General features: G+C 35.7%; 1 protein-coding gene across 1 annotated transcript in view; it reads left to right on the top strand.

Moving 5' to 3' along the window:
• The window catches only part of RCF3 (RNA-binding KH domain-containing protein), a 72,468-nt gene that overhangs the window by 20,887 nt on the left and 38,077 nt on the right, over positions 1 to 13,504 (top strand). Inside the window, exons 3-4 of the mRNA XM_089831294.1 lie at positions 7,356 to 7,607; positions 7,802 to 8,059. Coding sequence (XP_089687420.1) covers positions 7,356 to 7,607; positions 7,802 to 8,059 — 510 coding nt within the window. The remainder of the gene's footprint in view (positions 1 to 7,355; positions 7,608 to 7,801; positions 8,060 to 13,504) is intronic.

The following is a 13,504-nucleotide window of genomic DNA, read 5'->3' as shown; positions in this document are numbered from 1 at the left end:
GGTATAAATCATAGTTCAAAATATTATTATCGACAACTTATCGCCAAGGGCGAAAAAAAAGAGGATATCGGAGATAAGTTGGAAACTTATCAGGAAAAATATCCGGAACTTAAAATCTGTTTTTCCAATCGTAATGGAACCTTCTTTCTCCTCTTTGCCCTTTCTCTCCTCTCCAAATCTGTCTTTCCAATCAAAAAATTGGTTTTCTGGGCATCCCTGCGTATAACAGGCCTGTGGGCGATAAGTTTGCTATTTATCACACGATAAAACAGACAAATATCGCCGATATTTTACCAAGTTCTCTGTGATATTTTGAAACTTCTCTACAACAACTTATCAGCAATAAGTTGACATTATCACGATAAGTAGACTTATTGCAGATATATCTGAGATATTTTGGACTATGGTATAAACGTTAACCATTAGATACATGTTATGATGACAATAATTAAATATCAATCTTTTCTTTTGCTGAGATCCGTTTCTGTGCTTTAAAACATAGTTAATTCTTAAGCATTTTGTATTTTGTAAAATTACAGTCATTTTAATTTTTTTTCTGTAACTTTACACACATAAAAATGTTTATTCTATTTTTTCTGTTTCTAAGTAAGCATCTCCCATTGTTTGGAAAATGGCATGCTGGTACTCATCCCAATCTCCTGTACCATTACTAGTCCCTGTTTCCTGGTGACCATGCTGATGTTTTTTTAAAGAATTGCCATGTTCTAGCGATAAAGTTCTGTTGAAACATTGGACGTTTACTTTGGACATATACATTTTTGTAAACTTTCTACCTTGATAGGGAAAAACTAGTCATAGTGATGGGTACCTTTCTAGCAGACATGTCCAGCTAATATATTATCTTTACTGTGGTGCACTGCTCGTTATAGGGGATAGCCAACAAAAATGAACTTCTTGGAATTGTAATTCAATTTTCTGCAAACTTGATCTAGAATGTGAGCTTATGTAGTAAAACGAAGTTATTCTTGCTAAAAATAGTAACAACAACATAATCTAACATTTAAATCAGGAATTTTGGATGGGGAGTGAGAGTGGGAAACCAGTAATGGCAGGCATCCTGGTGATTTTGCAGCCCAATGTGCTGAAGGGGGCAGATCTCTGCAGTGCAGAAAGGTCTGAAGGAAGGGAAGTCAACGAATGGACAACAGGGCTGTAAGGAATCTGATGACGGGGACCCACGAGATGGTGGGGCTCCAATTGACCTGGGGGATAACCGTTCATATGATTTTGGCAGTTCCAATGGAGAAAAGCATATTCCTGGGGATTCAAATGTTTTACGAGAGACTGGAGCTAAGAACTCAACTACCAAGTAAAAACTAGAGTCTTGTCCCTAGGCATCACTTTTTGGAGTCAAGCCTTCTGGAAAGTCTTCCTTTCCACCGATGAACAAGATCTCCAACCTCTCATTTGGTAAGTTTGCCATCTACATCCCTTATCTTGTGATAGATAATACCATCTGTTGGTGTTTTTAGACTACTAGGCAGAAAAAAGGCCTGATACCAGGATTCAGAGGACTTATCTCAATCTAAGGGCTAGGTACTTCCTATGTTTAACTGAGAAAAACTTCAGATATGGTACTAACTTCAACAGAATCACCAGGATTCTCTACTCTTCAAGCTCTGCAAAGCTTAGGTGGGTGCACCTTAAGGATACATGGTTATATAATTGATTATTCGACAATTTTCTCACAATTTATCTAACTGATACTTCTCTTTTCTAGATCTATCCCTTTAAAGCAGACAATGGTCACATGTCTTCTATACTTTACAACTAATCCTTGACAGTAGCAGCTAACAATTACACTCAAGGGATTACTGCAAATAAGTGTTGACCAGCAGTTTAACTCTGCATACAATAAAGTAAAATTGATTTCATTTTATATTTTATGCCTGATGCAACCCTATGACTTCTTCAGCATGTAATTGAATGTATGATCAGTGCCCTATCCATTGGGATTCAGAGTCTACCCAACAAAATATTTTTGAACTAATTAATTGCATTACAATTAATCTTATCAGCAATTGTCCCTAAACCCATTCTTATGAATATCCCTGCTATATGACTGGAAACCCTATCAATTTATTGGAGCATTTACTTAATTCCTTGAATTAAAAGCAACAACAAATTGATATACAACCTATCTTAGTTGATATAAACCCTAATCAAGGTAACTGCAATTCTTTCATGATTTTCACAGAGATTTTCTAAAATCTTTGGCGAGTGGCAAATCAGACCAACACCATCTTCAATGGCCTCATCGTTGATAGGAAAGTTCATGGGGCCAAGGCCCAACATTGATGTGGCGAGGGCTTTTACAGAAAAGAAGTGGCGGCTGAAGGGACAGATTGAGATAGCGGCTATGCTAAAAGGATATTTTTCCTTTTCCTTTTCTAATGAGGAAGACCTGTCTAATGTCTGATATGGGCGCCCGTGGGTTATAGGGAAAGTGTTGTTGGCTTTTTGAAAATGCTCCCCGAACCTGGACTTAAAGGACTCTATATTTGCCTCTGACCTTGTTTGGGTTCAGATTCTAGGGTTTCCCCTAGAATATTGGAATGAAGATGTGTTTATGGGCCTGGCTAGTTCCTTTGTGAGCTCTTGCCCATAGATCCGATGACGACATCAAAGTTGAGGCTAGTCCATGCGAGAATTTGTGTCTGTATCGATCAGTTTACAAATCTCCCCATGTCTATTGAAATTGTTTCTAAGTTGGGGAATTGACTGCAACTGGTTGAGTTTGAGACTTTTCTATCTGCTTGCTTTGTCTCCAAAAAAAATGAGACACTGGGCTAAAAGGGCTCCAAAACATCAGAGAATAAGGCTAAGGGAGCTAGTATTTCCAACCAAAAGAAAGTCTGGAGATCACTCTGACATGCATGCCACTAACCTATCTTGGCCAAGGATTTCAGTGGGCTACCATTTAAGCCTGATCACCCACCGCTCGACTTGACAACAAGAATTATACGTTGGACAACCATGAGCTGACTCAGTATTACTTATACAGTTTTATGATTTAATTCTCTTTTAGATTTTGACTATTCTTTGTCCTTGCAGGAATGTTTCTCCTCCCACCCAATATTCACTTGACCCTTCCGGCATTGGGTGCATCCTAGGAGATCCCACTATTTTGTACAAATCATTCAACAGTTTAACTTTTAGCATTCTTTAACCCTTCAAGCTGATGTATATTGTCAATACCCCTGTATTAGTGAGGTCAGTATTCATGCACACAGTAATCAGTGCTTGCCTTTAGAAGAAAAAATGTTTCATGCATAAGATGTGACAATTTAAATAACCACGATGGTATTCTCAGAGATTTCTGTTTGTTCCATGTTATTTACATAATTGTAATACCAGTACCACTCATTAATTTAGGCATCAGTATGGTGTTTGAAACTTCATAATAGAAACTATGGCAAACATTCTATGGCAATATTACCATGACCTTCGTTTGCATCAATCGGTACCATCAAGGATCAACAACTAAATGGCAACTTAATGGAACTGAGTTGCATCAAAATGTATCACAAGAACGATGCACATATGGCAACTTAGCAGGAGTGTTAATGACATAAACCTGTGATTGTTTGATGTGTTGCCTGGCGCAGCTTGAGAGTATGTTTAGCATGCGAAGTCCACTGGCTAAGAAGGCTGGCAATGAGATTGGTATGGCTGACGCTGCTGCGAGCTTCACTATGATTAACAAAAGTTCTCAATGGTTCTAACTGCGATAGCAGACTTGGCTTGACGCTGCTAGAGGAATTCTCACAATGAATAGGAGACGGAAGAAATCAGTAAAGGAATGAAGCACTTGCATGGTTTAAGAGTGCGCAATTAATAAGCAATCTGCGACATTTCCTCAGTTACAAGAAGGAAACTGAGTTGGCGGAACATGGCCAACTATCAGTCCAAGTAACTCTGTTGATTAATCTTTAAAAAAATAATTTGATCTGTTATGAAGATGGAGGCCATTCAAATAGTATAGAGCCAAGAAAAATTAAGATAATTATCAAGGTTCCACTTCCACATGATATAAAATATATTGGCATCATAGTATTGTGCCATCTCTATTTGTATGTACATGTGCATATATTTTAATTAAATATATTTTTTATATCATCATATTGATATATGCACATATACATATACATGTATATGCAAGTATGGATGTCATAATAACATGGTGTCAATATACTTAGGAGACTCTACAACAATCAAAGGTAACAATATAAATTATTAAACAAAATGCTTAATGTTTTTCTTGTCTTATGAACCGACTGGATAGCTCGTGGCTGACCACGATGGTTAGAATCCAAACCTGATAATCTGTCAATGGACCTTTGGTACCCAAATCCTTATATCCCGTTTAGCAATGCTTTCCCCACTTTGTCTTCTCCTGCATCCAAAAGAATGTTTGCACAATAATAACATATTCCTTAATTTGAAATCAAGATAATCATAATCAAAAGTATTTCATAATTTTCACAACGGCTAACCACCATTACTACTAACAGCTTCTTTATATATAACTTCTAATGAAGAGCTATAAATATTCAGTTCAATATAAATTGCAACGAACTACTAACAAGCCATCTTCACATGAATAAAAAATGATCAACCATAATTTCCATTTTGTATACATGATCATAACGTTCAACTGTTTTAACTATCCAACTGTCATTCAAATGAATTATATAATGGGTATATGATTATTTTAAATGGACCTAAAATTGGGATGTAACAAGAAGATTGAGGACAGTTATCAGGGAAAATCTAGTTAAGTGGAAGGATTTGTTGGTGGAGGATGCTGCATGGAAGAGTGAGCACATATTGCAATACCCAGGCTTGAGGTTGCTTGAGGACAAGCAGTCTCAGGGAGGGCAGACTGTAATGTCCCCTATTTTGGCAGGTCAGTTGGGAGATGGGGTTGGCCTATTTGTTGGTTCCTGTAGGCCAGCAGATTGCCTAGGGGATCCTTTTAGGGCTTTGTGAGCCCGTTTGACTAGTTTTGGGCAGTCTCCTAGATTTTAATAAGAATCCCTATTTTTTAGGGATGGACTGGGAGTTGGCAGACACACCAAGAGACCTCCAAGATCAGTCTAGAGGCTTTTGGTACAATTCCTATTTTTGGAGAGAGTTCCTAAAGCTTAGGAAGGGACTGTCCATTAGCTTGCAGTGGTCAGACAACATTTGTGGACAGGAGGCATGAGACAAAATTCAGATTGGGGCCCGGATAAGCGAACTATGAATAATTTGGAAATAATTTAATAATTTCCTTAGTTGGACACTAATAAAATAATAATAAAAGTGATTATTATAATCACTTTCTAATGTAACAATAAATCATAAAAAGTTGATGGCTTGACCCCATTCCCTAGGCTCATAATTTAGTATTATAACTTAAAGAAAGGACTTTTTGGTCATGTTGTATGACCCCTTATGGGGTTCAAACCTCCTAAGGGAAATTAAATTTGAACTTCGTAAAGTTTGCAAAAAATAAGAAAAGAAAGGCCTAGAAACCATTTGAATGGGCTTTGAGGGAAATCTAAAAGAATGAAGTCATCCCAGCATTCTAATATTCTGAGTTTCAGAGAGAGAGCTTTGCAGACAGGTTTCTTCAATCACTGAATTCATCTGAGAACAAAAAATCTAAGGATGAAGCAGATTTTCAGGTGTGAGAGATCATCCAAGAATCTCAATTGCACATGTTCAGCTATGTATTCTATTGGAATCACACAATTAGCAGCACATTACCAACGTGGATTTTGCAGAGGCTTGAAATTCTCCATTTCAGTGGCAGATCTGTATATTTAAGTAAAAAATTATCAAACTGCAGGCATTATAACAGCTGCAGCATTAGAAGAAGTCTCATTTCAGACCCAGTTCAGACGTGGGTCAAGAATATAGCAGTTCAGGCTTGACATCCAGGCTTTAGGGCAGGAAAAATTACAGTTAAAGGTCCTGTACATTTAACAGAATACTATAGGCGGTTGAGAGAACCCCAGCTATACAGCACTTGGTTTCAGAATGTGATCTGGATGCCAGTTGCAGTCAGCAACAGTCATAAAATTGAGAAGTGAAAGCTTTGGTCTAATACCAGCATTTGGGTTTGGAGTATAATGGAATTTGCTGAACACATAAAAAGGCTATTGTATTTTATTGCCTAGTATGATTTCTTCTGGAAATTGGGAATAAATAAATTCAGATATCTTTCTTCAAATTGGGAAATTATTTTTTATTTTTTCATGTTTAAAAAGTGCCATTCTACAGGAAATGCCAGGATGCCCGTGGAATGCCTTGGTATCCACTTGGGAGCCCCTCTTTAGCTGACAGTTCCAAGAGATGCTGCCCATAGTGAAGGGGAATCCTTGGGAGTCCCCAAATTTTCTGAAGAAAATGGACGAGGTAGTGGTGTCAATGGGGATGTCCCTAAGTTTTTCAGAAAAAAGTGATTTCTGTCACCCTTTACCTCTCCTTCTCAAGAAATGGCAAAAAAGCCCTTGGGAACACGACTCTGGGAAACAATACCTTATACATGTTGTATGCTAGATATTAGGGTTTTAAGGTTAATAAAAGCAAGTGAAGGATTGGTTTCATGCTCAGCATATGGGCTGAATCACTGTGTAATACTGGTTTTTCCATGATTTTAAGGTTTTGAGAAAAAAAAGATAATTCATTTTTTCATGTTTAAAAACTGCCACTCCACAGGAGATTTTAGGATGCCCCTGGAATGCCTTGGCATCCCCTTGGGGGTCCCACTTTGGGTGACATTTCCAAGAGATGCTCGCCCATAGTGAGGGGGAATCCTTGGGAGTATCCAAATTTGCTGAAAAAATGGATGAGGTAGAGGTGTCAATGGGATGTCCCCAAAATTTTCAGAAAAAAGGGTGATTTCTGTCACCTCTTACCTTGAAACCTCCCCCACTGAGGAAATAGCAGAAAAGCCCTTCGGAATACATCTCTAGGGAACTCTTCCTCATATTCTATGCTAGATATTTTCCCTAAGAATAGATCCACGAGGCTAATGAATAAATTTATGCAGCATTATTATCATTGAGAACAGGTTTGCTTTATAAAATACATACGTCAACATATTTCAACCCCAAGGAAATATTTATACTAAGCACATCATGGGCCATTGATTATGATAGCATCATAAAAGTATGAGAGATGATCATGATTCCCTAGGTTTTTGGTCTCTTTTTATTAAATACATTCTTAAAGTAGATTTATCAAGTACTTGAATGCAAACTCAGAGGATGTAATATAATTTTCTATCTTGCATCTTTTTTTAATGGTTGCTGAATGCTGTGATCTATGTGACCATTATACAGATACCAGATGATGATCTGTTTCCTGCACAGGAAGCTCTGTTGCATATTCAAACCTGTATTGTAGATCTTGGTCCTGACAGGGATGATGTTATAACCACAAGGCTACTTGTGCCATCCAATGAAATTGGCTGTCTACATGGAAAGGGGGGATCGATTCTCTCTGAAATAAGGAGACAGACCCGTGCAAATATACAGATTTTGCCAAGAGAATATCTTCCTCCGTGTGCTTTAGGTGCTGACGAACTGGTTCAGGTTTGTTCTATGTTTTCAGGCAGCAGCATTAAATTCCAATTAACTGTCATTATTTTGTGTTGATGAATATTAAAATTAACTGTTCCACACTTTTAAATTTATCAGGCCTGATTGACATTGTTTTGCTAGTTCTAAGATTTTGTATAATGCATAAGCTAGTCAAAATCTTCTAACATTGAAGTAAATCTGGACAGATTGTAGGTGACATACAGGTGTCTCGTGAGGCACTAATGGAAGTTACATCAAGATTAAGGAGGAATCTACATCGTGAATTGTCATTTTCAGGGCAAGGGCTAATGTCATCCTTACCTTCTTTGGATCATCTGGAGAGTGACTTTGGACCAGGTTCTCCTGGTAGATCCATCTCATCTACTCCAGGTTTTCGAGGCAGTGGACGTTTTTCTTCAAATTATCAAAGTTTATCTCCTTCAAGGGGCCGGTCACCAGCAAAGGTAATTCCTATTTGTATAGATGCTGTTTGGCAGTGTTCAAGGAAATGTTAGATTTTCAATTTGAATTGTTCAAAATTCAAATGCTGCTACATTTAACTTCCGTCACTTCTGAGAGGATTCTTCAATCTCTCAATGCCCATTGTTCCAGATTAGTGAAACATAGGATTATATCCAAATTAGAAACCGGGACAGACCATAGTTACCAGGTACAACAGAATTTGAAATTATTATAAGATAGAAAGGTAGAAGAGAAGTTCTTGAAAATAATCCCAGTCAATTGTACGGACAAAATAATAAAGATAATGATATTTGCCTTTATGCTAAAGACTATCATTTGAAGCCCATTGAAGAAAGGCAGACTGGAACAATTCTGATACCATTTCTCTTTTCAATAGAATTGATTATTCTTAGTTTTTTATCCTAATGAATTGTTCTATAGAAATTATTTTTTAAGCAAAATTGTCAATGACACATCTACATATTTGTTCTTTCATCTTCGACAAATCCACCAGGATATAAAAGAATGAGGTATTAATATGTGCTTGGTTATCTTTATTGGAGATGTGCTAAGGGTACATGCCAAGAACCATGCCGAAGTAATTCTAATAAATGGTGACTGCATGAGGATACCCAGTTGCTGTATATGGTTAGTCCATAAGTGTAAAACTTATAGTTCAAATAGTTGCGAGATACATGAACTCTTTTGACAGGTAGATCAATACCACTCTTAAATAGTCTTTACTTGACAATAAGTTGAATCATTCCATTGATGCATGGCAACTTTGTAACCCCCTCCTTAAGTTGTTTCTCAATGAGATTAACCTACAAAGATTTGTTACTAAAAACTATTAAATTTAATTATAATACTTAATATTTAGACATTCACTTGTTTCTACATAATCCTTAAATTCTTTCAAATCAAGCTTCCTAACACTCTGAGAGGATCCCCTGTGTTGTGGAGAACAGTCCTCGGTTATTCTTCCATCTTCCCTGAAACTGTCATTCAAGTTAGGCATTCACAACCGTCTGGGAGTACCCCTGGTGTTCTGCAGAATGATCCTCGATTAGTTAGCCATCTTCCTTGGAAGGTATCCCTTAATGTCTACAGGATTTGCCTATCAAAATCCCTACATTTCCCTTGAATGGGATCACATTTTATTGATACAAATTGGTACCATATATCATATTCTATTTTGGAATATTTCCAATCTAAATTATTTTATTATTCCATCATCATAATTTCTTCTTGTTTATTTCTTATTCAATGGTAATTTATAAATCTTGTTTTATTTTTCATCTATGCCCTTTTGAAAAGTCACAACCCTTCATAATCATAATCATTTCAAAAAGTCACAACACTTCATAATTACAACATTTTGAAGAGCCACAACCATTCATAATGACAACATTTTTGAAGACTTAGATTCTTTTACCGTTTAAACCTTTTGAAAAAGTTACTTCCTTCCTCTTCATTCTTTTCGTCTTCCATTAATTCTTCTTTTACTCCTATCCTCTGTTTTTACCCTTTTCTTTCTTAGATGAACTTTGCTCCCTTTATATCTTAATTTGAAGGAAACACGTCTCTTTATTACATATATGTTGACTTTTTATTCCAATCTAAATTATTTTATTATTCCGTAATCACAATTTCTTCTTGTTTGTTTCTTATTCAATGGTAATTTATAAATCTTGTTTTATTTTTCATCTACGCCCTTTTGAAAAGTCACAACCCTTCATAATCATAATCTTTTCAAAAAGTCACAGCACTTCATAATTACAACATTTTGAAGAGTCACAACCATTCACAATGACAATATTTTTGAAGAGTCACATTCTTTTACCATTTAAACCTTTTGAAAAAGTTACTTCCTTCCTCTTCGTTCTTTTCGTCTTCCATTAATTCTTCTTTTACTCCTATCTTCGGTTTTTACCCGTTTCTTTCTTAGATGAACTTTGCTCCCTTTATATCTTAATTTGAAGGAAACACGTCTATTTATTACATATATGTTGACTTTTCATTAGATTTAGGTAATATATATTATTCTGTATTTTATTATGTACTTATTTATTATTATTTATTATCATCTTATCTAAAAAGGTAACTTACTTTTAACAATATTATCTCTTGTAGTATACAATTGACAGGGCCTTGGCCTCTTACCGAAAAAATAAAATCTTTTGTAGTTAATTTTATCTAAGTTGCCGATTCGGGTTCGGGGTTCGGGTTTGTGGGTTCAGCAAATCTCTTGTAGTTAATTTTATCTAAGTTGCCGATTTGGGTTTGTGGGTTCGGCAAATGAAGCTAATTAAAGTTTAAAATTTACCATCAATAATTCCAAGTGGGAGAAAGTTCTGAAAATTGCTTGTGACATATGGTGGTTTGCCACAAACATTTGGATTTTCTCACCCTCCTCATACACTTTTTTCACCTAGTCAATTTGGGTGCCAATTGCTTTCATCACCAAGTTCAAGGAGTGGGCAGTGCATGGTGTCCAAAAGATATGCTCATATCATGCTTCTACCAAAGCACCTGCAACCTTACAAACTTTAGCATTGTCTGTTATTACTTGGACAACATTGTCAACTCCCACAGACTCTATGGATTCAATGAGAAGTTCGGCAATAAAATTTGCATCCTTTACCTACCCTTCACAATCAACCGCCCTCAAAAACATTGCCCTCTTGGGGTAGACAACAATCACATTTCTTAATGGACGGTTTTTGCAATCTTTCCATCCATCAAAGACAATGCTCAACCCCGTTTGGATCCAAGAATCTCTTATTGGTTTGAGGAGGTTTTCTACATTCTTTTTCTCATTATGCAATATGGTGGTTCTCAACTTTTCATATCTAGGGGCTCGGTAACCATGAAGTGCTTCATTTATTGCTTGCACCATCCCTTTCCAATAAGGTGATCTCACTAGATTGAATGAAACAACATTCGTAATGAGGTAACGCTCAATCTTTATGTTAGCAATTTCTCTCTTTTCATTTTCAAATGCCTTATCTAATGGGTCTCTCTTGTGGGATGGGGGTGTTTCTATTTCATCTTCATCCGCAGATGGGGTGGGTAGGAAGGGATGTGGTCTAGTGGTTGTTTGGGAGGGTGGTGTTGGTGGTTTTTGCTTTGATTTATCTTTTTTCGTCTTTGACACTAACCTGTTAACCTCTTGTTGTTCTTTTAACATGCCTACTATTTGAGAAGCCGACAACCCTTTTTTACCTCCCTCTGGGGGCCCCTCACACATGCTAATCCCTTGACCTGGTGGGCCTATCAAATGATGTTTAACCCGGTAATATGAGCTTCTATATTGGTTTTGGCAAAAATTGCATTTCCATATATACCCTCCCACTCCAAAACATTGCTCAATTCTTGTTATATACTTCCAAAAAGGAGAGCTTTTATCAATTTTACCAAACCTTGACTACTCATTCTATGATTCTTGCAATCTATTAAAAAAAAAAAATAATTTTTTTTTTTTAGAACTTATACAAAACTTGATAAAAAATTAGAACAATAGAAAAACTAAAAACAAACCATGAAAGAAGCAAGGAAGCATCAAATGCATACCTGGAACACTCAGCATTGATTATTTGAAAGATTGGAGACTTCACAAATAATCTCTACAACCTTCTCTTCAAACTTGCAAAATGGCCACACCAAAATGAGAAAACAAATGAGAGATTAGATGAATGAAAAGTATCTAATATGCCTTCCTTTAGGGTTTGAAAAAATAATAATAAAAAACTCATTTAAAAATGTTTTGCGGACCCGAGCGGACCCATAGGCCCAGACACAAACCCTGCCTAGACCTGGGCTCGAATTCGGACTTGGACTGAGCTCCAAGGTCTGAACCCGGCAACTCAAAATTTTATTTATTAATTCATTCATTGTTATTTTATTTAATTGTTTAAATCTTATTTTGTTGATAATAGATTATATATACATTATTATTATTTATTATTGTTTTACATTTTAATATATGATTTTACTATCATTTATTATTTAATAATACTGTATTATCTAATTATTATTAAAATTATATCTTAAAATGGGTCATTACAGTCCACCCTGTCTCAAATTGCTTGTCTTCAAGCAATTAGATAATTTCTTCTATAGATTTGAAAGGTGTACGTCCTATAGTCCAAAGTCTTAGGTGGTTGCCACGATTATGATTGAACCTCTTCCAATCTCCATTGGCTTTCCACATTAGTGTTTTATATAAATTATTTTCCTATATACTCTTTTACCCTACATGATGGCAGGATCACACTTTGATATGACTGCAATATCCTGCTCCTTAAGTTGTTTCTCAATGAGATTAATCTACAAATATTTGTTAGTAAAAACAATTAATTTAATTATAATAATTAAATTTAGATGTTCACTTATTTCTACATAATCCTTAAGGATTCCTTCAAATCGGGCTTCCTAACCCTTTGGGAGGATTCCCTGTGTTGTATGGAACGGTCCTCAGTTATTCTTCCATCTTCCCTAAAACAATTATTCATGTTAGGCTTTATAACCCTCTAGGAGGACCCCCTTTGTTTTATGGAATGACCTTCGATTAGTTAGCCATATTACTTGAAAGGTATTCCTTAGTGTTGAAAGGATTTGCCTATCAAATCTTCTACATTTCCCTTGAATGGGATCACATTTTATTGATATGAATTGATACCATGTATCTTACTTTATTTTGGAATGATTCCAATCTAAATTACCTTTTATCCCATAATCATAAGTCCTTGTTAGTTTCTTATTCAATGGTAATTTATAAATCTTGTTTTATTTTTCCTCTAGGTCCTTTTGAAAAGTCACAACCCTTCATAATCATAATCTTTTCAAAAAGTCACAACCATTCATAATAACAACCTTTTTGAAGAGTCACATACTTTCACCATTTAAACCTTTTGAAAAAGTCACTTCCTTATTTTCTCTTTATTCTTTTCTTCTTCCATTAATTCTTCTTTTACTCCTGTCTTCTCCTCTTCTCCCCCTTTTCTTTTAGATGAACTCTCCTCCCTTCATATCTTAATTCGAAGGAAGCATGTCTCTTTATTAAATATCTCTTGACTTTTCATTAAATTAAGTTAATTTATATTATTCTATATTTTATTATTTATTTACTTATTTATTTTATGTTTATTATTAAATCCTATTTAGAAAGTTAACATACTTTCTACAATATTATCTCTTGTAATTAATTTTGTTCATTCATTGTAATTTTGCTTCTGCATTATGTTCATGGGCTTTTGGCTAATAGTAAAGATCAGAAATCTTGTTTTTATTTGTTTTTCTCCCTTGATGATGGGTTGAGAGCTTTTGACTATCTCTGATAGTGTAAATTTTTATTGAGGGTCTCATCTGCTGCAATTGGTGACATTTGGCAGCTTTTCTCCATTGTAATGCTTTTCCTTGCTTGATCAATGTATAGGTCTATGATC

This window comes from Cupressus sempervirens, chromosome 5 (assembly GCF_028749045.1).
Source record: "Cupressus sempervirens isolate cs-2001-9-10 chromosome 5, ASM2874904v1, whole genome shotgun sequence".
Lineage (NCBI taxonomy): Eukaryota > Viridiplantae > Streptophyta > Pinopsida > Cupressales > Cupressaceae > Cupressus > Cupressus sempervirens.
Note: the sequence above shows the minus strand (reverse complement) of the source record. Positions and strands in the feature narration are given on the sequence as shown.